At 45.4% G+C, this 27,442-nt stretch overlaps 1 protein-coding gene across 5 annotated transcripts in view; it reads right to left on the bottom strand.

The window, feature by feature from the left end:
* Positions 1 to 27,442, bottom strand: part of APP (amyloid beta precursor protein) — a 353,581-nt gene that overhangs the window by 197,036 nt on the left and 129,103 nt on the right. For all 5 annotated transcript variants that reach the window (XM_050958058.1, XM_050958047.1, XM_050958026.1 and 2 more), the window contains exon 3: positions 13,153 to 13,282. In XM_050958058.1, coding sequence (XP_050814015.1) covers positions 13,153 to 13,282 — 130 coding nt within the window. The remainder of the gene's footprint in view (positions 1 to 13,152; positions 13,283 to 27,442) is intronic.

Consider the following 27,442-nt stretch of genomic DNA (forward strand, 5'->3'; position numbering starts at 1 on the left):
GAGCGTCTGAACGGTTTGGTACGCTCGATGTAAAAAGCCAAGGCACTGCGGACATCCAGGGAATGTAACCTCCACTCCTCATTGGAAGAGTATGGTTTCAAATAAAACACCGGGAGAAAAATATCTTGACCCATGTGGAACTGTGAGACGACGACCTTGGGGAGGAAGGCCGGGTGAGGTCTAAGTTGGACCTTGTCTTTATAGAAGACAGTGTACGGGGGCTCAGATGTTAACACCCTGAGCTCCAACACCCTCCTGGCTGAGGTGATCGCCACCAGGAAGGCGGTCTTATACAACAAGTACAACAGGGAGCACGAAGCCAGAGGCTCAAAGGGAGGTCCTGAGAGGGCGGAGAGGACCAGGTTCGGGTCCCAAGCAGGGGCCAGCTGACGAACATGCGGAAATAGCCTGTCTATATCTTTACGGAAACGCCCGACCAGCAGGTTCGCAAACACCAAGGTACCCCCCTCTTCCAGATGGAAAGCCGAGATGGCTGCCAAGTGAACACAAATCGAGGAGAGGGAGAGGCCCAGTTGTCTGAGGTGGAGCAAATAGTCTAGGACAATGGGGATTAGGACCCCCAGCGGATTGTGACCTTGCTGACCTGACCATATGCAGAAGCGCTTCCATTTGGCCAGGTAGGTGGCCCTAGTTGATGGTTTCCTACTACCAAGCAGCACTTGTCTGACCTGCTGGGAGCACTGCAACTCCACCAGGTTCAGCCATGGAGCATCCACGCTGTGAGATGAAAGGACTCCAGGTTTGGGTGGCGGAGGGAGCCCTGCTTCTGTGTGATCAGGTCCGGGAGCAGGAGCAGCGTCAGGGGAGCCTGAACAGAGATGTGCAGGAGTGACATGTACCAATGTTGGCGCGGCCACGCCGGAGCTATCAGGATTACCCGTGTGTGGTCCCTGTGAATCTTCAAAATCAATCACATTGTGTATCAGGGGGATCGGAGGAAAGGCGTAGAGCAGACTGACCCCCCAAGACTGTAGGAAGGCATCCGACAGAGACCCCCGACTGCAGCCCAGGAGGGAGCAGAACCGTCTGCACTTTCTGTTTTCCCTCGAGGCTAACAGGTCTAACCAGGGAAAGCCCCAGAGCTGGAAAATTGAGCATACCACGTCCCATCGGAGGGACCACTCGTGACCCCGGAACGAGCAGCTGAGGGTGTCTGCCAAACCGTTCTGCTCCCCAGGAAAGTAGAACGCCGTCAGGTGGGTAGCATTGTGGACGCAGAAATCTCACAGCGCGAGGACTTCCCTGCACAGGGGAGAGGAGCGTGCACCCCCGTTTGTTGATATAAAAGACTGCCGATGTGTTGTCTGAGAGGACTGAAACACATCTGCCGGTCAGGTGGGACCGGAAGGTTAAACAAGCCAGGCGAACCGCTCTCAGCTCCCTGACATTGATATGCAACTTGAGGTCCTCCGGGAACCACAAGCCCTGCGTCCTGAGGTGTTCCAGGTGCGCTCCCCAACCCTGATCTGAGGCATCCGCTATCAGAGAGAGGGAGGGTTGAGGAGCAGCGAAGGGGACACCCATGCACACTTTCTGCGTGTTGAGCCACCACCGCAGTGAGCTTAGCACCAAAGTGGGGAATGGACACCACTGAGTCCAAGAGGTCCCTGGCCGGGCAATATACTGTCGCTAACCAGGACTGTAGCGGGAGAAGCCAGAGTCTGGCATGGTCTACTACATAGGTGTATGGCGCCATGTGACCCAACAGCCGGAGGCAAACTCGCACTATGGTAATCAGAGAGCGGTGCAGTCCGAGGATGAGCTCGGAGATCGCACAAAACCTGGATTCTGGCAGGTACGCTCTGGCATGGGTGGAGTCCAGAACTGCTCCTATGAACCCTATTCGTTGCGTCGGAGACAGGGTGGACTTGGCTTCATTCAAGAGGAGGCCGAGATTGAGAAAGGTCCGCCTGATGAATGACACCTGGGTCTCCACCTGCTCCTTGCAGTGGCCCTTTATGAGGTAGTTGTCCAGGTAGGGGAATACCTGGATGCCCCGCCTGCGCAGGAAGGCCGCCACGACTGCCATGCACTTCGTGAAGACCCTTGGAGCAGCTGACAGGCCAAACGGGAGCACTGTGAACTGCAGATGGGCGTCGGACACGACAAACCTGAGGTACTGACGGTGTCGGGGAATTATGGCAATGTGAAAATAAGTGTCCTTTAAGTCGAGGGCAGCATACCAATCTCCTGGATCCAGGGAGGGAATAAAGGAGGACAGGGAGACCATGCGGAACTTGAGCTTTTGCACAAACTTCTTCAGCCGCTGCAAGTCTAAGATGGATCTCAGGCCCCCTTTCACCTTCAGTATTAGGAAATACCGGGAGTAGAAGCCTTTGCCCCTGAGCACCTGGGGGACTTCCTCCATTGCCCCTGCCTCCGCGAGAGACTTCACTTCTTGAGTTAGAAGTTGCTCGTGAGATAGGTCCCTGAAGAGGGACGGGGAGGGGGGCTGGTGGGGCAGGAGGGAAGAGAACTGGATAGAATACCCCCTCTCTACTGTGCAGAGCACCCAGCTGTCCGACGTGATTTGGGACCAGGCACAGTAGAAGGGGGACAGACATGACCCAAAAGGTAGAGGTAGACGGATCCAGAGTCTCGATAGGTAGGTCGCCCTTGACCGTAACATCAAATAGGGGGTCTAGGCCCCGATGGTGGTCTCGATTGACCGGACACCTAGCTGGAGGGGTGGCGTTGGTGACACCTCCTGCCATTTCTGCCTCGCCTGTGCCCCAGCTCCTGGTGAGTCTGAGGCCGGTAGGGACGTGGGCCCATCTGCAGCCTAAACTGCCTGCGTTGGATCGCTGGGGTATGCAAGCCCAGCGAGTGAAGCGTGGCCCGCGAATCCTTTAGGCTATGTAGATGTTTGTCCACCTTTTCTGAAAATAACATCTGCCTCTCAAAGAGGAGGTCTTGAATGGTCTGCTGGGCAGGCCCGAGACCTGGAGCCAGGGCCCCCACGCATGATCAGGCCCGTGGCCAAGGTGCGCGAGGCTGAGTCCGCCACATCTAAGGCAGCCTGGAGAGAGGCTTGGGAGATCAGCTTTCCCTCCTCCATTAGGGCCGAAAACTCTGATCTCGAGTCCTGGGGAAGGAGCTCCGTAAACTTCGACATGGCTGAACACATGTTATGAACATATCAGCTTATAATTGCCTGTTGGTTGGCAATGCAGAGCTGTAGGCCTGCCGTGGAGTACACTTTTCTACCAATGAGGTCGAGTCTTTTAGTGTCCCTGCTCTTTGGTGTTGACTCCTGAAACCCTCGACGCTCTCGCTGGTTGGCCGCATCCACCACCGCGGAGTCCAGGGGGAGAGGGGGTGTACAAGTGTTCGTGCCCTTTACAGGGGACAAAATAGTGCCGCTCCGTTCTCTTGGCAGTAGGGGCCAGTGAGGCTGGCGTTTGCCATAAGGTGCAGGATGTATCCGCTATAGCCTTTATCAGTGGGAGAGCCACCCTGGATGGCCCTGAGGGAGCCAGGATGTCTACTACAGGGTCCACGTCCACCTCGATTTCCTCAGCCTGGAATGTGAGGCTCTGAGCTGCTCACTGGTGCAATTGTTGGAGGATTCGAGTGTCCATGCCCGAGACCACTTCGTCCGGGGAGGAAGACGGAGAAATTACATGGATCAGCCCTTCCTCCGGTGCATGTGGCCCTTCGGGGTCCTGTGGCACACGGTACTGTGGTTGCGGTGCCAGTTCCGATTCTAAATGTGGCACCGCGACTGGTACCGGGGTCACCAGTGAGCGGCTTGGTGTATCGGGCGGTGCCTGCGGAGCCTGAACTGAAGCCGCTGCCGATGCTGCTGCCTGGCTAGGGGGTGCTGAACTTGGATATGGCACACCCCTGCCCGGCGACGGTGCCGGTGGAGGAGCAGCTGCGCCAGGGCCACCGACGCAGAGGAGACCGAGGCCGACCTCGATCAAGGACCAAACGCCTGGCCTACCGACTGGTGGTAGGCCCAGGGGGTCCAAAACGGCCACTGCTAGGGCGGCTGCCATTGCTGCTGCCACTGTGGGTAACTCTGGTGGCTCACCACCGAAAACGATCTCCTGCTCCGCAACCGGCTAGAGTGGCAGGAGTCTGCCTCTGAGGCCTGGTCTACACTACGCGTTTATACCGATTTTAACAGCGTTAAACCGATTTAACACTGCACCCATCCACACAACGAGGCCCTTTATATCGATACAAAGGGCTCTTTAAATCAGTTTCTGTACTCCTCCCCGATGAGAGGAGTAGCACTGAAATTGGTATTTCCATATCAGATTAGGGTTAGTGTGGCCGCAAATCAACGGTATTGGCCTCCGGGTGGTATCCCACAGTGCACCACTGTGACCGCTCTGGACAGCAATTTGAACTCTGATGTACTGGCCAGGCAGACAGGAAAAGCCTCGTGAACTTTTGAATTTCATTTCCTGTTTGGCCGGCGTGGAGTGCTCACCAGCACAGGTGACCACGCAGAGCTCATCAGCACAGGTAACAATGCAGTTTTCTGAGAATCGAAAAAGAGCTCCAGCATGGACAGCACGGGAGATACTGGATCTGATCGCTGTATGGGGAGAGGATTCTGTGCTAACAGAACTCCATTCCAAAAGATGAAATGAAAAAACATTTGAAAAAATTTCCAAGGCTATGATGGAGAAAGGCCACACCAGGGACTCAGTGCAGTGCAGAGTGAAAGTTAAGGAACTCAGACAAGCCTACCAGAAAACCAAAGCAGCAATCAGAAGGTCCGGGGCAAGGCCGAAAACATGCCGCTTCTACGCTGAACTGCATGCAACTCTAGGGGGGTCCGCCACCACTACCTCACCCCTGTCCGTGGATTCCGAGGTGGGGGTGGTAATCTCAGCCATGGCTGAGGATTCTGGGGACGGGGAAGATGAGGAGGAGGAAGAGGAGGACGAGCTTGCAGAGAGCACACAGCACTCCGTTCTCCCCAACAGCGAGGCGCTTTTTTTCACCCAGACAGAATTACCCTCCCAGCCCTCCCAAGCCAGTAGCCCAGACAATGAAGCCATGGAAGCGACCTCTGGTGGGTTTACCTTTGTAAATAAAAAACATGGTTTAAAAGCAAGCATTTTTTAATGATTGATTTGCCCTGAGGACTTGGGATGCATTCGCAGCCAGTACAGTTATTGGAAAAGTTTGTTAACATGTCTGGGGATGGAGCGGAAATCCTCCTGGGACTTCTCCATGAAGCTCTCCTAGAGGTACTCCAAAAGCCTTTGCAGAAGGTTTCTGGGCAAGGCAGCCTTATTCCTTCCACCATGGTAAGACAATTGACCACACCATGCATGTAGCAAGTAATCTGGTATCATTGCATGACAAAGCCTAGCTGCGTATGGTCCTGGTGATTACTGGCATTCAAGAAACATCCGTTCTTCATCTTGCAGTGTTATCCTCAGGAGAGTGATATCATTCATGGTAACCTGGTTGAAATTCAGGAATTTAATTAAGGGGACAGAGATGGCCATTCCTACTGGGCTGTTTGCCTGTTGCTTAAAAGAAATCCTTCCTTGCAGGTAGCCAAGCGGGGAGAGGGGAGGATAGGGGAGGTAATGGCACCGAGCTTTTTCACATTTGGCTAGCAGGGATCTTCCCTGCTACCAGCCATGCGGTAGGGGAGGAAGGGGGGTGATTAGCAGTGATCTTCCATGATACCAGCCACGCGGTGGGGGGAGGGGTAAAGCGATCATCACAGAGAATTGGATGGGGAAGTGGTTTGTGCTGCTGCATGTTAACAGGAAAAAAGCAGCACTGAACGGGCTTTGCTTGGTATTTGGGAAAGAAGGGCACTGTGTATATGAAGGCTGCAGAAGCCGAAAGACAGTGGCTTACCATGGCCGCATGCAAGCTGAATTCTGCTGCCCAGACCTGCGTCTGTGAGATCTCTAACACCAAAGCCGCAGGCACTCAATATTAAGATGCAAAATGCGACCTTGTAGTGAAATCATATGTGTTATGTAAGGTGAATAGTGTTGTACACTGTGAAAGAGTATAACCATTGTTCTGTAAAATGTATCTTTTTAAATTCCTCTCTCCCTTTTTTACCTCTATCATGCAGCTGCAAGTTTTTCAAGCCTCCCTACTCCATCCCGAAGGCTATCTCAGATAAGGCGGAGGAAAAAAAAGACGTGAGACGAATATTCTCGGAAATCATGGAAGTAACCCGCAATGAAAGAGCTCATCTTGAATGAGTGGAAGGACATGGTATCAAATTACAGGAAAGATGCCAGTGAATGTGAGGACAGGAGGGACCAATGTGAGGAGAGAAGAGAAGCTCAAGATGAGAGGTGGTGGCAGGAAGATCAGAGGTGTAGGCAGGAAGATCAGCGGTGGCGGGATGCAACACTGGGGCTGCTGTGTGATCAAACTGATATCCTCCGACGTCTGGTGGAGCTTCAGGAAGAGCAACGGAGTCACAGAGTACAGCTGCAGCCACTGTGTAACCACCCTCACCACTCACCATGTTCCATATCTTCCTCACCCAGACATGTAAGAACGCGTGGGGGAAGGTTTCGTGCACCCGCCCACTCCACCCCCGTGGACAGCCCAACCAAAAGGCTGTCATTACTCTGAAATGTTTTTAGTGGCCTTTTCCTTCCCTCCTATCCTCCTCCCAAACCACACCTGGGATACCTTGTCGGTTCTCTCCCTCTTTTTATAATGACTTTTTAATAAAGAATACATGATTTTTAAATGATAATGACTTTATTTCCTTAAGCAAGCTGTAATTGAAGGGGGAAGGTGGGTTGCTTATAGGGAATGAGTCAATCAAGGGGGGCAGTTCATCAAGGGGAAACAAACACAACAGTCACACCGTAACCTGGCCCGTGATGAAACTCGTTTTCAAAGCTTCCCTGATGCGCACCCCTTCGTGGTGTGCTCTTCTAATCGCCCTGGTGTCTGACTGCGCGTACTCAGCGGCCAGGTGATTTGCCTCAGCCTCCCACCCCGCCATAAAGGTCTCCCCCTTACTCTCACACAGATTGTGGAGCACACAGCAAGCAGCAATAACAATGGGGACACTGGTTTGGCTGAGGTCTGAGCAAGTCAGTAATGTGCACCAGCGAGCCTTTAAACAGCCAAATGCACATTCTACCACCATTCTGCACTTGCTCAGCCTGTAGTTGAACAGCTCCTGACTACTGTCCAGGCTGCCTGTGTATGGCTTCATGAGCCATGGCATCAAGGGGTAGGCTGGGTCCCCCAGGATAACTACAGGTATTTCAACATCCCCAACTGTTATTTTCTGGTCCGGGAAGTAATTCCTTGCTGCAGCCGTTTAAACAGAGTAGTGTTCCTGAAGTCGCGAGCGTCACAAACCCTTCCTGGCCATCCCACGTGGATATTGGTGAAACGTCCCTTGTGATCCACCAGTGCTTGCAGCACCATCGAAAAGTACCCTTTGCGGTTTACATACTAGGTGCCCTGGTGCTCCGGTGCCAAGATAGGGATATGGGTTCCATCTATCCCCTCCCCCAGTTAGGGAATCCCATTGCAGCAAAGCCATCCACTATGACCTGCACATTTCCCAGAGTCAGAACCTTTCGTAGCAGCAGCTTAATGATTGCTTTGGCTACTTGCATCATAGCAGCCTCCATGGTAGATTTTCCCACTCCAAATTGATTCCCGACTGACCAGTAGCTGTGTGGCATTGCAAGCTTCCAGGGGACTATTGCCATTCGCTTCTCAACTATGAGGGCTGCTCTCATCTTGGTATTATGGCGTTTCAGGGCAGGGGAAAGCAAGTCACAAAATTCCATGAAAGTGCCCTTACGCATGCAAAAGTTTCGCAGCCACTGTGAATCATCCCAAACCTGCAAAACTATGCGGTCCCACCAGTCTGTGCTTATTTCCCGGGCCCAAAATCGGCATTCATTGGCTAGAACCTGCCCCATTACCAGCAGGATCTCTAAAGTGCAGGGGCCCACGGTTTGAGAGAATTCTGTGTCCATGTCCACATCACTCTCGTCGCCGCTCTGTCGTAGCCGTCTCCTCCTCACCTGGCTTTGCAGGTCCTGGTTCAGCATAGACGCACACCGCTGAATTACTGTGCTTAGTATGGCCATGTGCACTCGACTTTATACAATCTGCTTTACAAAACCGGTTTATGTAAAATCGGAATAATCCCGTAGTGTAGATGTACCCTGAGTCTGAAGTCTCTGAGTATGAGGACCCGGGAGGAGCAGCACCCGGTGCCGTTGGAGATCGGTGCTGAGGCGGCGGGGAGCCCCTTATCTGGTCCAGTGCCGCATTAGCAGCGCGGTGCGGGGAGGGAGGCGACAGCATGGCCGGCTTGCCCCTTGATTGTACTGGGGGATGGGTCATGGTAGGCAACTCCCTACGGTGCGGGGAGGCCGGCACCAGAGTCTCATCAAATCTAAAGCTGCCTCGAACGACTCCGGCGTCAAAGGGAGGAGCAGGTCTCTGCTGAGATCCGGGGATCTAGGCTGGTCTGGACTCGAACGCCCTCTCTGCGGTGCGGGAGTCGACGGAGCAGCCGAGGGCTGTAGCCTGGCCTGTCCGTTTGCACCCGTGGATGGCGTCGGCCTCGGATGCTGGTGGGGTGACCGTTCCCTCACTGGCTCTCTCTTCTTAGTGGGCACCGGTGGCAGTGAGTGGTGCCGCACCGAAGCCGACTTTCTATGACCCGATTGCGTCTGGTGCAGAGTTTTAGACGACTTGGGCTGGGCCCTAAGTCCTGATGACGGTGCCGGGGCGCTCTGCACCGAGGAAGACATGCTGGGCACCGCCTCGGCCGGTTCCAGGTCCGAGAGTGGCCGCAGGGCAGCCTCCATCAGGACGACTAAGTCTTTGAGCTCTGTCTTTGAGAGTTCTCGGGCGGAAGCCTCTGCAGATAGAGCACCGGTCCTTTTGGTGGCTCTCTCCGAGGCACCTCAAACAAGCAGAGTGCGGGTCACTCTTGGGCACGAATTTCCCGCAGTCCTTGCAGAGTTTAAACTCAGGGGACCTGGGCATGCCCCAGCGGGTGACGAAAACTTGGGGGGGAACTGTTGTACCAATTATATTAGACCAGTAAAAACCAGCAGGATCTTATTAAAAGGGACAAGACAAAGATGCCACATTTATTATGATAACAATTTGATTTATGACTAGTAACTAATATCTTAATTCTTATACACACACATTATACCTAATACCTATACACACACACACATTCACACACACACATACACATCCATCAGATGTTCTGCAACTGCTGCATAGTTACCAGTCCTGAAGATAGCTTAAGTTCATAGCTTGATTTTGTAGCTTGGGTTCGTAGCTTGTGGTGGCTAACTGGCCAGGAAAGCCAGGCACAAGAACAAGCTGGATCTCTGTTGGGCAGGCACTGATGTCCTTCCATGTTGGCAGCAGAATGTTACCCAGAGTCTCTCATCTCACCCTTCTTTTTTATAGGCTTTTAGTTTGGATTCAAAGTCTATAGGTCTTGCTGTGTCACGCTGCCTCTGGGTTTAGATTGATCACCCATCAATTGCAGGCGTGACTTTCAGCCTTGAACCTGGCTTTGATCTTCCTTCTGTTGTTCTGTTGTCCTTTTCTTTTTAGGGTGGATGCTTCTTACTTTGTTTAGGGCTGTTGTCTAGGTCTTCAGCCGTTGGTATTTGAACTTTATCTCATCAGGACAGGCTGGGGCTGGAGGTTGATTCCGTCATTCATACATACCTCATTCACACATCTAAACTAAACTAATACGATTACAGCAGAGTTTGCAAAAATGAAGGCTGGAGGAAGCTTTTACAAAATGGAGTGAGTGTTTTAAAATGGGGTTTGAATTACAATATGGAACAGAAGTTACAGTGGAGGCAAGTGTAGTGAATGGTGAACAGAAGTTACATTAATAAAGTGAACAATTAAAAACAATTTCATTTATCAGTTCTACAGAACCCCCCAACTATGAAGAACTACATACAATGATCTAAGTAAACTAACTATAACCCAACTATATACACGGACTATACACAAGGATAGGACATTGCTAACTTGCTATGCGCAAGAGAAGTTCCAGCTAACCATCACCGGCGGTAAGAAGGAACTGAGGGAGTAGAGGGTCGGTGGGCCCCTTTATAGGGTGCCATAGCGGGTGCCAGGGCCGACCCTACGGACGCTGCTAGAGGAAAATCTTCCAGCTGGCATGCACGCGGCGCATGCACACCTACTTTGAATGGACATGAATAAACACTCGAAGAAGGAAAGCTTGCCAAGGCAAGGAGATGTACCAGCACAGTCACTGGCAGTAAGAAGGAACCAAGGGAGGGGGTGCCAGCAGCGCCCCTTATACCGGCATATACGCACGCCACTCCAGAGGGCACCAGAACTTGTCCCTTATGGATACCACTGAGGGAAAAACTTTTAGCATTGGTGCATGTGGAGAGCACATACATATGCACAATGGAATGGACATGAGCAAGCACTCGAAGAAGAACTGAACGTATTCTTAATTAGAATTCAACAGCCTTAATTTATGTGTTTCACCTTTGAAAAACAGAAACCATGGAGGGAAAAAACCAGGATCCAAAAGGCGGGACTAAAGCCAAGAGGCTTCCTATATCACCCAACATTTATTTATTATAACAATAGCATTCAGAAGCCCTGAGATAGATCTGGGGCCCATTGTGGAAGGCACTGTTCAAACACATAGAAAAATATAAAAACATAAGGGAGTCCATACTGTGTCAGATCAATGGTCCATCCAGCACAGGATCCTGTCTTCCGACAGTGGCTAGGGCCAGATGCTTCAGAGGAAATGAACAGAACAGGGGAATTATCGAGTGATGCACCCCATCATCCAATCCCAACTTCTGGAAATCAGAAGTTTGGGGACACTCCAAGCATGGTGCTGAATCCTTGACGATCTTGGCTAATAACCATTGATGGGTCTATCCTCTATGAACTTTTCTAATTCTTTTTTGAGCCCAGTTATACTTTTGGCCTTCAAAACATCCTCTGGCAACTAGTTCCACATCTTGACTGTGCATTGTGTTTCTTTTAAATCTGCTGTCTAATAATTTGATTGGATGACCCCTGGTTCTTGTGTTATGTGAAGGGGTAAATAACACTTCCTTTTTCACTTTTTCCACCCCATTCTTGATTTTATAGACCTCTATCACATTCTTAGTTGTCTCTCTTCTAAGCTAAACAGTCCCATTCTTTTTAATCTTTCCTCCGATGAAAACTGTTGAAACCCCTAATCATTTTTATTGCCCTTCTCTGTACCTTTTCCAATCCTAATTTATTTTTTTTTGAGATGGGAAGAACAGAACAACACACAATATTCAAGGTGTTGGGGTATCCTGCATGTAAGTAATGGTATTATGAAATTTTCTGTCTCATTATCTATGCCTCCCCTAGTGGTTCCTAACATTGTTAGCCTTTTTGACTGCTGCTGCACATTAAGCAGATGTTTTTCAATAAACTATCCACAATAACTCCAATATCTCTTTCTTGAGGAGTACCAGCTAATTTATATACCATCATTTTGCATGACCCCTGCCTATTGTTTCACAAACTTTTCTGGCTCCTGGCTCCATGCTCCTTAATCAGAGCCATTGTTATTTGTGGTAGGGGTTATAGTTAAATTATTCTATGCTCCTTTGGTCTGAAAAGAGATACTGCAGTATAAGTGTAAAATAATTTCTTCAGCTAAATCCTGGTCAACCAGAACAAAACCTGCCCATGCCCTCCTCCAAATCGGCACTACATAGGAAGAGTAGGTTTCCAGACAAGGAATGAGTGAACAGTTACATACTATGATGCCGAAGTTCTTATTTTGACATTGATCAGTAGGGTCACTACCTGGACATCAGGAAAGAAATGGTGAAGCTCCACCTACTGTTCCTCTTCTACCTCCTGACACAAAAAATAAAGGATTGTAGGACTACAGTCCTTCTGCCATCATTCCCATCACTGAATAATTGGTCAAACTTCAGTTGTTCATAGTTTCTTTGGAGAAGATTAAGGTTCACACTCTAGTTTTTAGCTGCACCATCTTTATACAAAGGCAAACTCCAACTGGAAGTTGGATGTAACTTAAAAGACACTCAACCCAACTTACCGTGGTCCTTACAATGACAGTTCCCTGATATTATTTCAAACCCCTTTTATTTTGTAGCAGGAGATTTGAGGAATTTCTGAAAAATTAGAGCTGGATGCCTCAAGAATCAGCATGGATTTGGTTCTCCCTATCCCTCTTTTGTAAAACAACTTATTAAAAGTGATCACTTATCTCAGCACCTCTTCCAGCCAATGTACTCCTTCAAACAGGAAGGTCACAGAAAGGAACAGAAGGCTGCTGCCGGGAAAAGAATCTCATGGAAATGCTGGAGCTCTGATTTACTGATGGGTAAAGGAACACAGAACTCGAGAATCTTAAAGTCTAAGCACACATGACCTTTCTCTTGCTCCCAAAGATAAAACATTCTCATCATCTTCAATGGTTCAAAATCTAGCACTAAAGAAAAAAAGCTATACCTATATAGATGTACTTGTATAATTTTTCCTGTATATCTAACCAGAAGATGGAAACATTTCTAAGGAGAGACATATCTCAAAGTAAGTGCGTGTATCTATCTATCTACAGCCCCATATAACCTAACTGTTTAAAGAAGTGTTTCTCAACTGGGGGGCTGCGAACGCTGAGCCTTTTCAGGGGATTAACAGGGCCCCGCGGTTTCAACCTAGTGCCCTGGTGCCCCCCAGAAGGGATAAAGCTGGTGCCTCGCCCCACCCAAGCCGGGAGCAGCATGGAGCTGAAGCTGGACACCACATGAAGCCGGGAGCAGCCCAGGGCTGGAGCAGGGAGTCACGCGGGAATAGAAGTCAAGCTATGCCTATGCCCAATGCTGCCATGTCCTCCCTCCCAGGACAGAGCCCCAAGTCCCACTGGACCCTGGAGATTTTAAAGCACGTTGAAGGGAGCCTCAGTAAGAAAAAGGTTGAGAACTCCTGGTCTAAAGGATTGTTGAAATGGACAATACTTGCCAGGAGAAATATGAAGATGTAAGAATATTACATAGTCATCCCCGCTTCCCGAGGAGAGAGTTTTAAATGAAAAGATACATATGGAGAGAAAACAGAAATGCAGATTTAAAAATCTACACAACTCACCCAAGCACCTGTAGGGAACCACAATGTGAGGGTGACTCTTGCACTGCTTCCGTCCCCTCTTGCACCAGTTTTGGATTGTCACAGGCTGGTTGGCTTCCACAACATTGGTAATTTGCAATTCAGGATAAACCTAATGTTCAAAATACAAAGAGAACAAATGTAATCAATCAAAGGCATATTTACTGTGTTATTAAATAGTGTTGACATCGATATCACAGAGTGATGTTCAATATCACGCCTTCCTCCATCTGTTGTATATTATGTAACTATCATTCATCAATTCTATTTCAGACAATGAATTTATATTGTTATATGATTCACCCAAGTAGAAGCTATACTCCATTAAGAAAATAAGAACCAATAATTATCAACTATGATTATGAATGTGGCGATACCCAACTGTCTCTTTTAAAACATTAAATGACTCCCCACCCCTGAATCCATGTCCACCTGAACTGAACATATCAATCCCTGTTCAGCTTAATTTTCCTCAGTTGTCACCAAAAGGGACATCTTTCTGTTTAGCTATAGTGTTCCCTACTGCATGACCAGTTCATCAATCTCCTCTCAAGACTCTGAACTTCCCCTCTTTTCCCAAGTCTAATCATGGACTCATCCTAAACTCAGAGCCCTCCTTTCCCCTAACATTGTTGCATTCAGAAAATCTATTTCTGAATGTCAGCTATCACTTTCTCAATACAGCCCTCATCTGCATCCACACTGACAGTTTGCTGAATCACTTATTCATTTGCATGCTTAGATTATTGCTGTTCCCTCCTTTCTGACTTTCTTAAATTGCTCATCTCAAAATCCAGTCTGTTCCAAACACTGCAGTATACTACTCAACCCACACGTGTTGACAGTCATGCTGTTCCAGTCCTGAAAGGAACTACTCAATTACAGTCACTGCCATGATCCCAATCCATCCCCATCTCGTTTCTCCTTCAATCCTACACATGCTCTTCCCCTTTTCCTCTTCCATTTCTGGCCACAGCTGCTCTCCGTTGTCAGAGGTCAATTCTTCACTGCCAACCAGCTATATGGAACAGTCTACTCACCTCCCAATAATCTAGTTTCTCCATCCCTTCTTTTGAAAGGAAGTGAAAACTCATCTCTAATGCTGCCTATGATCAGTAATCCATCAACCAGATCCTCACATGGAATTTACTGTACTACTAACTTCCCTTTACTTCTCATCTCATCAACTACTCCAACCTATCCTCAACTCGCTGTAACTGCTGTGCATGAAGATACTTGAAAGAGCATACAGTTCTGGAGCCTTAACATTCTGCCTTCCATAAAGAGAGGTTTTTGTTTTGTTTTTTCTGTAGTTAGGATCTCTGTGTGTTGAATGGAATACAACTTGCAGAGCAGGAAACCCTTCGTGTGATGGGTGGAGTTATAAAGACGCCTGATTGATATTAAGTTCAATTATCATTTGTATTACTTGCATTCTGGTAGCGCATAGAGACCCAGTCAGAAGCAAGGCCCCATCCTGGTCAGCACTGTGCAAACAGAGTAAAAGATGATCCCTGCCCAAACAGTTTACAATCTAATTAAGATAAAATGAAACACGTGGGTGCAACAAAGTCAGAACTGTATCTTTAATTAAAGTTGAAATTTAAAAGCATAACATTTAAATGGCAATGATAAGTAGCAACACATTTTTGTGCTCTTTTAAGCTGCTCTGAGATTAACGCTACTTGAATTCAAGCAGCGTGGAGGTAGCACATGTATAGTGGAAAGGAGGCATAGGATGCAGTATAAACATCAAACATAGGATTATGGGAATGGGAAGTTCTCTCCTAGTGGTAAACTGAAGGAGATTGTAATTGAAATACTATACAGCCGCACCCTGGACTGATGTTTAAAACATATTATAAATTACATTTAAATAATTTGTTACATGTAAGCCCAGGACAATTACCTTCTCTTGCAATGGAAAATGATCAATTACAGAAGGAGATAGTTATTCAAGGCTGAAAGATTAGCATGTTATGGGGAATATTCATATCTGACAGGGTGAATACCATCCTATATATCACATGGCATCCGGTATTGCATTAATTACTACTATAAAAAGGGAAGAGAAAAAAATCCATGACTGTATATTATCTCCATGACGGACCAACTGTACTTCCAATATTATATGGAACATCTTGTCTTTTACATTGGATCAGATGTATTTCTTTTAATAGTAAAAGGGACAGGATTTGGGGTTTTTGACTCCAACTTCTAGGACCATTATTTATATGAAGCAAAGCAAGAAATGCAAAGATATGGGTCTATATGGATAATGTTGCCCTGGAGTTTACTACCAATATTCCTGTATTTGTGAGACCTTGGACTGGCTTTGTTCCACTTACTTGTATCTGTTCTGTAGCAGATAGATTTAAGCGTTTATTATTTACACTGTAAATGCACTAAAATTTTCATGTTCAGTTATTAAACATCTGCATAAAGTGAATGCAACAGAATTTGCTGCTCTATCTCCTTAAGTGTGCAAGTACTGAATTTTAATCAAGTTGACAATATTATGAATGAAATAAAATCTTATTTTCACCCCCTGAAACCTGGTGTCTCTTCCCTTCAGTCCTCTTCACTTCCCTTCCCCGATAGATGAGTGCACAATCATGCTTCTGTTCCTGTTCTCTGTCACAACAGTACTAAAATGCATTAATTAGTATTCCATGAAGCTGGTAAGTTTCAAGCTGCACTGTTGCGTAAATACTACTAGTCAAAAGTACACCAGCTGTTTTGGGAGACATAGGAGAGGTACAACAGAAGGATTTGGTTTGCTGCGTTGACTAAAGGCAATATTTGAGAGGACAAAAGTTTACCACTCCAAATATAGACACCTTAAACTGAATTTCTGATGGCATCATTAACAATACCTTGGGTCGTAAGACTGAGACATGATGCAACGTCACTGAAATGTTCTCACTGCAGAATTTTTCTGATACAGTTCACTGAATAAGTCAAACCCATAATGAAAATGTGGCTACTATACATATGTACATTAAAAAAACAAACACACTAACATCTACAAAATGTCCAGTTTTAAAGTGTTTTTGCTGGGAAAGAAAGAAAGAAGAGAAAGTGTATGTAGACTTCAGGACTCCAATTCAGGAAATCTTTCCTATTCAGGACAACACTTAAGCACATGGTTAAAGTTAACCACACACTAAGGTGCCTTCCTAATGATTACAATTAACTATTGATGTGAGGCCTTGTTAAAACAGTAGTAGCAAGACACAGACTAAGATAAAATAGGATAATTTATCCATCTTTTATCTGAAATTTTCCTTTCTTGAAAAAAATTGGGTCCACAGATCCATGACACCAAGTACTCTACTCTATTCAGCCCTGGAGGCAAACCAAACCTGTCAAACAGAAGCAGACAAGGTGCGGCTCCAACCACCACTTGAGACATTTCCTGGGAAACACTAAGCACTCTATCAGTAAGGAAACTTTAGAAGTAAGATTAAACAGAACAATCCTCCTGTAGAGCAAGGTATTCATCTAACAAAAAACTCTGAGTGCCAATTAAGAATTCAATATCTTTTCCCCAACTGACAAGCCCATTCAGGTGGCTTGTATCTGTGGACCGCATTACTCCAAGAAAGGAAATTTCCAGGTGAACCCTGGATAAATTTTCTTATTTTTATTCATAATGAGGTCCCCAGATCCATGACATCCAAATTTTTATACCAGCATCTATTTGAGGTAAGAACTATTTAGAGTTATTTACAAATATGAAAGAGCATAACCCTTTATTAATAGTTACTAGGATACTATAGCAAGGAGCACCCATCTACTAAAGTCAGCACCAGATACTTGATGTCCAGCTTGCAGAATTTGAAGGTGGTACGAAAAGATGACCAGGTAGCTGCTTTACTGATTTTCTTTTGTGTATGATCTGTCTGCCCATGAAGCTGCCACATTTCAAACAGAGTGAGCTCTGATTCTGGAAGACTGAGTTACACTTTTTTTGACTTGTGCGCTTCTGAGATGAAAATAATTTGGACAACTGGAAGCAGAGGATTTTGAAGCCTTCTTTCCCTTTGACACTGGATAATAAAGCAAAAAGCACGTGTCTTTCTGACCGGAGCTGTGTGATAAATATATACTTGGAGAGCTCAGCAGACTCCAACGTATGCCACAATTTCTCTTTGCAGCAAAATGAAGCTGGACAGGAGCATGGAAGAACAATCTCCTGTGCTTTATGGAGCCTGCAGTTAGATCTTTTAGTATGAAGACTGATCAGTTCTGACTACCACTTTGGCCTTATGAAACATGCAATAATGCAATTCCAGGAAAAGAGCTCACAACTCAGACACCCTGAGAACAGACAAGACTGCTATCAAAAACACTACTTTAATGATTAGAAAGTAATGAGGCACCTTCACAAGTATTTCAAACGGAGGGCCTGTAATGGCAATTAGAACTAGGTAAGATCACATAATATAACTTATTGCATTACAAGAGGATGTAGAAGAGATGCTGCTCTCCTTTAAAAAAAGCAAAGTCAGGCATAGCCTGAGTCTATCTTAAAGAAATTTGAGACACTGTGGTACTGAAGCAGATGTGGGGGGTTGACCTCCAGGCCCCTGAATATACTGAGTTAGTAGATTCATTTCTGGTAACTAAAATCGTGGATATTACCTCTCTGAATAAACTTGGCTTAAGAGGCTCTATTTATTACCTCTATTAAGCCAGGCAGTTAGGCTTAGATTGTCTGGATTCTGATGCATAATTGGCCCTTATATCATCATATCCCTTCTGGACAGACAGCTGATGGGAGGTCTTTGGACCAAGCCAAGATGGTCAGAGAACCAAGGACTCTTGACCAGAACTGGGCTACCATAACTACCAGTGCTGCTTCTCTCCTGATCTTTTGTAGCATTCTGCTGTGTAAAGAAAAGGGAAGGGAGGCATACAGAAGTCTCTTCTGGCCATCTCTGCAACAGGCTTTGTCGTCTTGACTCTATGATTCCACCAGTAAGAGGAGGAGACTGATACTTTGTAATTCAGGTAGAAGGCAAACAGATCTATCTTTTACCAGGCAATGAAACCCCTCTGGGTGTAGTTTCCATTCTGAATGATCTAATTTTCGCCTGCTGAGCCAGTTAGCCACAACATTCAGTTTTCCCTTGGATGCGAAGGGAGCAACTTGTCTATAGTGTCTCCTTTGCCCAAGTCATCAGGAGGTCTGCTTCTCTTTGAAAAACTGTAAACCATGTTCCCCTTTTCTGCTGATGTATGACATGGCTGAAGTGTTGTCAGTCATGATAAGTAGGAGGCAAGTCCAGATACAGAAGCAAAGCCTTGAGATCATATTGGATTGCTCTGAGCTCTTGCCTTGTGCTGACAAAACTGTGTAGTGTAGACAAGGCGTAAGAATATCTACATGGGAGACCACTGAACACAGAAAAGACAGAAGTACCTGAACAGGCTGACTGTTTTGATAAGCTTTCTTAGCTTCTCCTGACTTTCTTGCAATAAGGTGTTCTGTAGAGGACATGACACTGGAAATACATTGAGACTTTTAAACAGCTGTCACAAAACGGTGGCTCAGCAGCACACTTATTGCTCTGATGATACTGACTCTGGCCGAGGCTTGGATAAGGAAGTCACCAAAACAGGGTTAACAGACTCCTTCCTGAGCTGCTACTAACACTACCAGCATTTTCATAAACTCTTGCAGTGCTATTGATAAATCAAAGAGAAAGAACTTGTACTGGTAACACTGTGCTCTCAAAACACAGCTTAGGACACATCTATGAGACTGTCAAACCAGGATATGAAGATAAGTGTCCTTCAAATCTACTGACGTCCTACAGTCCCTTTGTTCACGGCAGCTAGTGTGGATTATAAGATCTCCATCATGAACTCTGATTTCTTCATGGATCTGTTGAGATAACTAATGTCAAGAGATGCTCTGTGGCCTTGTTTTGTCTGAAGGGGAGGGACAGGTTCAGTTGCTCTAATTCATAGATCTAGAATGAGATGAGGAGTCTGCATACCCTAACTCTTCCTTAGACTACAGAAATTTATTTACAGGCTAAAAGAGACCATCCTCACAATACCGTTTATCCACACTAGCGTTGCATCTGAAAGTAACCAGGGCGATGAGGGTGGATTAGGGGGAAGTGGGAATGACAGCCCAATTGTTATGATATGGTGACCCTGAGGAGGACAGCCCCAATAATTTCAGTCTTTTAGGTGTGGCAGAAAAATCCTTATCATGCTATTACACACTCACAGGGTTTAAGAGGAGTATAACTACAGCCTCTCTAAGGCATCTGCATACCTTATAACTCAGAATAGTTAGTACTCTTTTGTCTTAAAATCTATTTTCTGTTTTTTTCTCTCTTTTTAAAGATATTTTATTATCCGAGTCTTAAGCTCTGACTTAGAGTGTCGATCTTCCTCCTCTAAGCAGGGAGAATTTCTTTTGTGGGATTGTGTGTGCATGTCAAGAGGCAACAACATTTGTCTGTGGCCTGGTCTTTCCAGCATTGATTTCACATGCTGCACTCCATGAAGGTGACGAGGGGACATAGGTGCTAACAGATTATCCCCCATGCTGCATGCCACAAAGATGAGCAGAGGAACGAGGTGCTGTGGATATCTGCCTGGCTGCACTCTGCAAATTTATGCGGCTTGAGGGAAACAGATTTCACTCTGACTTTTAGAGCACTTCCTAGGGGAATCACTTGAATCAGACTCTTCAAGAAATGAAGAGGGCTGAGAGCTTTTATTCTTTCCTTATGTTGGGACAACTAGAGGGGTCTGAAAATTTGAAAGACTTCTTTTCTTATGCCTCTCTTTGATCCTCCTACTCAGGAGAGAGGAATTTCAGAATGACAGTCCAGGAGGACTGGGGGAGAGAACCATGTGGTTGGTTATTATTTTAATCAGGTTTCTGGCCCTGAAAAAGTGGAGGTTCTGACTGGAGGTTTGTGCTGGAATGGCTCCAGAAGGGGGCTCCCCTGTGTCCCTCGCTTTAAGAGAAATTCCTGGACCTAGCCTAGAGATAGGTCAACTCCACCCCAAGGGAACCAGGCTCCAAACCTGAACATTCAACGCTGAGTCCTTGGCTTGTTTGCTGCACTGGGAAACAGAGCTGGTAGGGCGCAGCCCTGAATCACTGCAGTGCCGAAATGGGGCTTGCTGTACAGCAGAAGGAGGGGATGGGCCCAATGGCCTGTTATCAGACTCTCCTCCTTGGTCAGTCTCAGGATCCCTGCCGGTAGCTCCCTGCCACTGCAGAAGTACAGGAGAGGGGCTGGGCAGGTGCTTCACAGTCAACAGTCACGGCTGTGAGCCAAGGCTCCATTGGCAAAGTGGGAAGTTTCTCTGGCCCTTTGATATTGTGCTTCAACCTACACTCACTCAGTATGTATGAGGGAGTGGGGGTGAGTAGGGAGCCATCACTTCCTACTCCTGGGGCTGCTACCATAGCATGTGCCAAGCCTGGGGAATTCTGCTGCTGAGGTACTGCCAATGCTCCCTGGAAGCTCTCCTGCTTGGGGAGTGAGGCTGCTGGAAACCCTCTCCATGCCTGAACACTGCCTTTCCCTCTCTTAGGCGACATCAACACTATAAGCTAGGGGTGTGATTCTCAGCTCATGTAAACACACTCGCGCTGGCTCTCATCTGAGCTAGCATCCTAAAAATACTAGTAGCTGCAGTAGCATGGGCAGCCGTAGCATTGCGCTAGCCACGCCGAGTACAAACCCACCCAAATCTCGTGGGTATGTACTCAGGGCCATTAGCGTGCACCACTGCAGCTTATTTTTAGCATTCTAGCTCACATGAGAGCTAGCATGAGTATGTCTATGCAAGCTGGGAATCACACCCCTAGCTCATAGTGCAGATGCAGCCTTAGCAGTCTCTGCCACACAGCGCTCCACATGGAGGATGAGCAGCGTACAGACAGTCCCAAAACTGAGGAGAAAGGGAATCCTCTCTGCCAATGAAGGCAGACTCTGACAGCCTGCACATTTTAAGGCTTCTCAAATTTGCTCTGCAGCAGAGAGAAGCTGTTCTGTCTGCCTCCAGCTGGAGAGGAAGATGAAAGCTGGCCTTTTGTTAGACATGGAGCCTCACCTCCCCTGTCTCTAATTGACAGGTAGGATCTATCTCCAAGGCTGCATAGAGCAGAGTACAGGAGAGTCGCATCATACGCGCATTTAACTTACGCAAATTCAACTATACGCACTCGGCAAAAAAAAGAACAACAAGAAGATACTTGTAAATAGTGCGGACAATTCCATCCTATGAGCATATGCTGCAGAGTGAGAGTGAGATGAGAGACGTGAATCTGCTGTTCCCTCAGTTGGTCTCAGTTCCCGGGTGCCTCTCATAGTGCGAGCATCTCGCCGCGCTGAGTGTGATTCTAGTATTTAAAAATACATACTTTTCTTACAACAAGGCCCCTAAACATAAGCCAACTACTTCATCTGGTGCTCAACCGAAGAAACAACGATCTGTTCCAATGCTGGAGGAAAAATTGGCTGTGTTGGACTTATTGAGAGATGGAACATAGGTCTCCAATGTGGTGCGTAAATATGGCCACAACAAATCTAGTATCCATGCCATCAAGATTCAAGAGAGAAATTTGTCAGGCCGTGGCATCAAGTGATCCGATAACTGCTTAGGTGACGAGCCAGGTGCATGATAAGACTTTAGTGAAGATTGAAAAGGCATTAAACTTATGGCTCGAAAACATGAATCGTAAACGTGTGCCTATCAATGGCAACACACTGCGAGAAAAGGCTGTTAGCCTCCACGGGCAGTTCAAACCTCCTGCCGAAGAGGGACAGCCTTCTGATGAGAAAGAATTCAAAGCCAGCCATGGTCGGCTTAACGGTTTTAGGAAGAATAACTTCAACCTCAAAAACGTGCAGACTACTGGTGAAGCTGCATCTGCCAATGAAGAGGCAGCAAAAGCCTACTCCAAACAATTAAAGAAAATCATAGCAGAAAAGGGCTATCTTCCGGAACAAGTTGTTAATGTTGACGAGACTGGGCTCTTCTGGAAAACAATGTCCAATTGCACTTACATTTCGAAATCAGAAAGACAAGCCCCTGGATTCAAAGCAGCTAAAGACCATGTGACTGTGTTGTTTTGTGACAATTCGGCTGGGCATTTAATAAAGCCAGACTTGCTCTATAGGGCTGCAAATCCCCTGCCCTAAAAGGCAAGAACAAAAATCTGCCTGTGTTCTGGCAATCAAATAAAAAGTCTTGGGTGATGGCAGCATTATTTCTGGACTGGTTCCGCAAGTGTTTCATTCCAGAGGTCAAGCAATACCTTGAAGAGAAAGGACTTGACTTTAAAGTGTTGCTGATTATAGACAACGCCCCTGGCCACCCTGCGGCACTCCGGTTTGCACATAAGGATGTTGAAGTCATCTTTCTCCCCCTGCATACCAACTCCATCCTCTTGACCAATGCGTGATTCGCTGTTTCAAGGCCATTTACACAAGGCTTATGTTCTCATGGACACGTAGCACTATGGATGCTGATTCCAATCTTAATGTGATTGGCTGTTGGAAGTCCTTCAACATTGCCAGTTGCATCACTTATATTGAACAGGCAATGGATGCAATCAAGCCTGAAACAGTCAATGCATGTTGGCGAAACCTATGGAAAGAATGTGTGAATGATTTTAAGGGTTTCCCGACCATTGACAAAGAAGTGAAACGCATTGTTCAGGTGGCCAGGCAAGTGGGTGGTGATGGCTCCATCGACATCCTTGAGGAAGAAATTGCAGAATGAATTGAGAGCCATAGAGAAACACTGACTAACAAAGAGTTAGTGGAACTGATAAAATCGTCTAAAGAAGACGAAGATGATGATGACGAACAGGAAGAGCCAGTAAGTTGAAATCTTCATACATTTGCTGAAGTGTTCCAAGCAGCGAAACACTTGAATGATTTAATTTCTGAATACAATCCCTCTATGGAACAAAGCCTCAAAATCACACGTCGTATTACGGATGATTTGAGACCATATCAAGAAATGCTTGAGCAGCTCAAGAGACAACAGTGACAGTTGCCGATTATCATGTTTTTCAAGGAAAAACAGCAAGCAGCAGATGAGCCTACGCAATCATCTTCTCAAGCTGAACCAGAGCCAACCACTTCGTCTACGACTTGCTCTCCATCACCTCTGTTTCCTGGATCAACATCAAGCCCTGACAACCTCCTGTAATAACCCTCTGTAATTACCCCCTGTAATTAAAAATACAGTACTGTAAAACTATATTTTGCATATGTACCCTTTATTATATACTGTACATTACTGTATACATTATATATATAACTGTACAGGGTAGTATACACAAAACCATGTACAGTATACTGTACTTTATGGGTGATTTAAGGGATTTTCAAGGGTAATTTTGACTATACGCGATTTTCGCCTTACGTGCTGACTTTAGAACTTCGCTCCCACATAAGATGCGACTCCACTGTGCCCAGTGTCATGGATCCATGGACCTTATGAATAGGAGGAAAGATGTTTGAACTAGTTTCAGCACAGATATAGCCTGTTTAAGCTGTTGGCAATATACTTTTTACTGAACCAAATACCATGGACTAGCCCAGTGGTTCTGAAACTAGGGCCACTGCTTGTTCAGGAAAAGCCACTGGTGGGCCAGGCCGGTTTGTTTACCTGCCGTGTCTGCAGGTTCGGCCAATCGCGGCTCCCACCGGCTGCGGTTCACCGCTCCAGACCAATAGGGGCTGCAGAAAGGGCGACCAGCACATCCCTTGGCCCACACCGCCTCCTGCAGTCCCCATTGGCCGGGAGCTGCGATCGGTCAAACCCGCAAACGTGGCAGGTAAACAAACCGGCCCAGCCCACCAGGGGCTTTCCCTGAACAAGCAGCGGCGAACCACTGAACTAGTCTGCTTTTGACACATACCATTTAGCCACATAAAAGCACCAATACGAAAAAAGTCTTCTGTTGTATTTTACATTAGTTACTAGATTCCTAATTTCTTTTGACAGCTCACATAAATGAGCCTTTCATACTTGCACAACCAAAATTAGACTTTGATTTCACTAATTAATCAAATACTGGTAACACAAACCCACTGAAGCAATAGTTCCCATAACTTGAAGTGGGATCTACTCAGGGCCATAGGGAAATCATATTCTTGTTTATTTGTGGTATCCCTGAAGAGACAGTTTCTTCTAGATGGTCAAAATTATTAACTTTAGAAGATTATGTCAGAAGGGATAGTTCCAAATACTCTCAATCCTCTGAACAACTGTACAGCAAAACAACATTTAAATACACTAAAAATAAAAGTTAAGCAAAGACATAAAAGACATTTAGGCAATCAAAAGGTGACAAACTGTAAATTGTCCATATGTAAGTTTTCTTTAATCTTGATATTTATTTTTTAAACTTCATTCTATTTAATGTAATTTGTATCCAATTAAATTTAGCTGTAAATAATGTAAGTCTGGTGGTCATTTGGTCATTTAGGCCACAATCCGACAAAGACTTATCCTTGTGTTTAACATTATTGCTGAGAGTAATTGCATAGATTTCAAACAACTGGGGTCAGAGTAAAACAAATAAATGCATGTCTGTTTTGTACACTGGAACAAATCCTGCACACGCCACACAAGTAACCGTCAGTGGTTTCAGCAGAACTATTCAGGGGGAAAATTTATAAGAAAACACTTACTTAAAAGGACTTTTTTTCTCCTAAATTTCCCCATGAAAAACTTCTTTTTTTTAAAAAACAAAAAACTGAAACTGGAAAATTTTTGGTTTTCATGAACGGTTTTTGATACAAATATTTGATTTGCAGAAAATTTTTTTTTCTGAAAACACTTAAAAAAACTCAAATCCCTCCCCTCCCCCCAAAAATCTGCACTACTTACAGGATTATTATAAGACCCTACCTCTTGTTCATTGATCTGCGCTACAGTATTCTAATAGGTACAGGGAGAACCCAATAGGCACGGTATTCTAATCAAATTTTTGGCACTTCATAGCACACGATGTCTTCATTTTTTAAAATCAACAATGTGGAAGAAAACAAAATCATCACTGATAAAGTTTGCAGATGACATAAGGTGGCTAAATAATTAAAAGGACAGGTCATGGATATAGAACAACCTGGATCACTTGGTAAACTGGGTGCAAGCAAACAATATGCATTTCAATAAAGTTCTACATCTAAAAACAGAGAATCAGGCCACACTTACAGGATGGAGGACTCTACTCTGGGAAGCAGTGACTCTGGAAGAGACTGGAAGGGTCATAGGGGATAAGTAGCTGAACAGAACACACAAGTTAACGCTTCGGTTCAGAAGGGCTAATGCGATCCTTGGATGTTTAAAAAGGACATACTGAGCAGGAGTAGAGAGGTTATATTAACGCTGTATTTGGCACTGGAAATATTACTACTGGATTACTGATATCCACAATTCAAGAAAGATACTGATAACTTGGAGAGGGTTCAGAAAAAAGCCGTGAGAATGATTATAAACTATGCTTCCATGAGCTCAATCTATTTAGTTTATCCAAGAGAAGATTAAGGCTTGATGTGATTGCAGTCTGTCACTACTTAGATGGGGAACAGAAATTTGACAGCAGACTCTTCAATCTACCAGAGAAAAAACTGTACCAAGATCTAGCGGCTGAAAGTCGAAACTAATGCCTTATCGACACTAACCCTAGAAGTCAATTTCAGTTATGCTAGTTAAGTTACTTAACTTCAGTTGATGTAACAGCAGTGTCAACACCATGCTATGTCAAAGGGAGACACCATCGAGATAGCTTCCGCCTTTTGCTGAAGTGGATTACTGAATGTGACAGGAGAGAGTTTCCCTATTGACTTGCCGTGTCTTCATTAGACCAGCTAAATCGATGCCCACTGCATGGATCACAGCAGCACCAATTTAGCCCATAGTAAAGACAAACCCTAGGCAAATTCAGACTGGAGATACAGTAGAACCTCAGAGTTATGAACACCAGAGTTATGAACTGACCAGTTAACTGCACACCTCATTTGGAACCAGAAGTACACAATCGGGCAGCAGCAGAGCCAAAAATAAATATATAAATACAAATACAGTATAGTACTGTGTTAAATGTAAACTACTAAAAAAAATAAAGGGAAAGCAGCATTATTCTTCTGCATAGTAAAGTTACAAAGCAGTATTAACTCAATGTTCAGTGGTAAACCTTTGAAAGAACAATCGTAACGTTTTGTTCAGAGTTGTGAACAACCTCCATTCCCGAGATGTTCGTAACTCTGAAGTTCTATTGTTAGGTGCAAATTTTTGACAGCGAGGGTAATTAACCACAGGAAAAATTTAGCAAGGATTGTGGTGGGTACTCCAACAGTGGAAATTTCTAAATCAAGATTGAATGTTTTTCTAAGAGAAGCTCTAGTTCAACTACAGCAATTGACCTCAACCGGGAATTAATTCAGGGAATTCCCATGGCCTGTGCAGTGCAAGAAATCAGATTAACTGCTGGCCTTAAAATCTATGAACCTAACAGAACTATATCTACAAAGACGACATGTCCTAATTACAATCATACGAAAATCTATTAGAGATTGCTAGAAGGATTCTTCACTACTAATCATATGTACTGACATAATTCATTGTGCTCTGTATATAGGTTCAAGCAAAAGGCAGCAAAAAAATATATTGGACAGGTACTTATTTCTGATATCTATTGTCAATTCCAAAATAAAGCACAGTATTTCCTTTATCAAATAGCCCAGCCAAGCATGCTTTTAATACAGCAGCCTCTGCTTGTTCATTATATCATTTCTTATATCACGATGTTTGTTGTTTTCCCAAGAGGTTTACAATATTTATATGTTCAACTCAACTATTCCATAAAAATTTTTGATTTGATTGGTATTTGTCTATAAGCATTTAAACTAAAACTATTCTGTACTAGTGAATCAAGCTACACATTAATACTAGGATTGTCGATTAATCGCAGTTAACTCACGCGATTAACTCAAAAAAATTAACTGCGATTAAAAAAATTAATCACGACTAATCGCACTGCTAAATAATAAAACACCAACTGAAATTTATTAAATGTGTAGATTTTTTTTGTTACATAACTTCACTCAAAAACAAAACTTCAGAGCCTACAAGTCCACTCAGTCCTACTTCTTGTTCAGCCAATCACTAAGACAAACAAGTTTGTTTATGTTTACGGGACATAATGCTGCCTGCTTCTTATTTACAATGTCACCTGAAAGTGAAAACAGGCATTCACATGGCA

The sequence above is a fragment of the Gopherus flavomarginatus genome, chromosome 1 (genome assembly GCF_025201925.1).
Source record: "Gopherus flavomarginatus isolate rGopFla2 chromosome 1, rGopFla2.mat.asm, whole genome shotgun sequence".
In the NCBI taxonomy this organism is placed as follows: Eukaryota; Metazoa; Chordata; order Testudines; family Testudinidae; genus Gopherus; species Gopherus flavomarginatus.